This window comes from Austrofundulus limnaeus, unplaced genomic scaffold (assembly GCF_001266775.1).
Source record: "Austrofundulus limnaeus strain Quisiro unplaced genomic scaffold, Austrofundulus_limnaeus-1.0 Scaffold130, whole genome shotgun sequence".
NCBI classification, from domain to species: Eukaryota; Metazoa; Chordata; class Actinopteri; order Cyprinodontiformes; family Rivulidae; genus Austrofundulus; species Austrofundulus limnaeus.
Window position 1 is genome coordinate 1,344,213 of NW_013952532.1, and position 1,363 is coordinate 1,345,575.

The 1,363-nt window shown below is 37.4% G+C and overlaps 1 protein-coding gene across 1 annotated transcript in view; it reads left to right on the forward strand.

The window, feature by feature from the left end:
* The window catches only part of pla2g6 (phospholipase A2, group VI (cytosolic, calcium-independent)), a gene marked incomplete in the record, with an annotated part of 22,182 nt that overhangs the window by 11,599 nt on the left and 9,220 nt on the right, over positions 1 to 1,363 (forward strand). Inside the window, 3 exon segments of the mRNA XM_014015539.1 lie at positions 185 to 275; positions 473 to 636; positions 728 to 878. Coding sequence (XP_013870993.1) covers positions 185 to 275; positions 473 to 636; positions 728 to 878 — 406 coding nt within the window.

Below are 1,363 nucleotides of genomic sequence, written 5' to 3' on the forward strand. Positions count from 1 at the left end.
GTATTGCATTATGACCATGCTCCCAAACGTTTGAATGAATAAATAAATCATGTTTCTTTTCCAAACAATGAAACAACACTTAGACTCTTTGTAAAACATGCATGTGTTTTGGAGAAACTGAGCAGCCTCTTTCCTTCTTTTATTTCTTTGATGCAAGATTTTGATGAAATGTGTTTGCTTGCAGGGTTTGATGACCTCATGTATGCAGGAGCTGCAATAAGTGCAATGAACAGAGGAAGGTCTGAAAYTGATGGTCCCAAAGTGGAGAGAGAMAAGTAAGGATGCAGACTTTCTTTGAAGAAATGGCTTTAATATAAAGATATTTAAATTTCTTTTTTTATTCTCTTCTCAAACCAGTGATTTGAACACATTGACATTTTCAAGGATTTTTGTTGGTCTGGATAATGTAAAAATGTCTGAAACACAAAAATACATTTTCAGTATGTGTATTTTTCTGTCTCCTGTCCTGAAGGATGGACAGACTCCTGTGTCTGGATGGTGGAGGGATTAAAGGCCTGGTGCTGATCCAGATGCTGATTGCGCTGGAGAAAGAGGCGGGACGACCCACCAAAGAGCTCTTTGACTGGATCGCTGGCACGAGCACGGGGGGCATCCTTGCCCTTGCCATCATACACAGTATGTGTGTTTTTTTTTTTAATGTCTCATTGTTTTTATTACTGTTTTTCTTAACCAGCTTTCAAAGCTTTACCATTTCCTTTGTGTTCAGGTAAGAATATGGAGTATTTGCGCTGCCTGTACTTTAGGATGAAAGAGCAGGTATTCAAAGGCTCCAGACCTTATGAATCTGCACCGCTGGAGGATTTCCTGAAGAAAGAATTTGGAGAAAATACCAAGATGACAGACGTTCAACACCCCAGGTGACAGTTCATGTCAAGATGTAACATTTTTGCAAACTGTAGAGGATAAAAATGTTGGAACAAAAAACGTTCCTGAGTGTAGAAAAATGTAAAAAGCCATAAAAGGTGCCAAATGCTGTAGTAAAACAGCAACTTTAATTTAATATACTTGGTATATAGTATAATCTACTTTGTACATTTTTTTTACTTATTCCCCTTCTGTGGTTTTCTGGTTTTATTCTATACTTTTGGAGTTTAATCACCTAAGTAAGTAAGTCACCTTTTAGATAAAGTTAGAAATGTAACACTAACCTTTTTTCTTTCTTAGTTTTGTTTGACAACATCAAATCTGTTCATGTAACACTTTTTGTTTGATAATGAATCGTATTTCCTCTCCTTAGTTCTCGTAGTGTGGAGCTAAATTGGGGTCATAAGTTTTGTTCTGGGTAGAGTTTGCATGTTCTCTCCGGGTACTCCGTCTTCCTCCCACCGACCAAAAACATGAC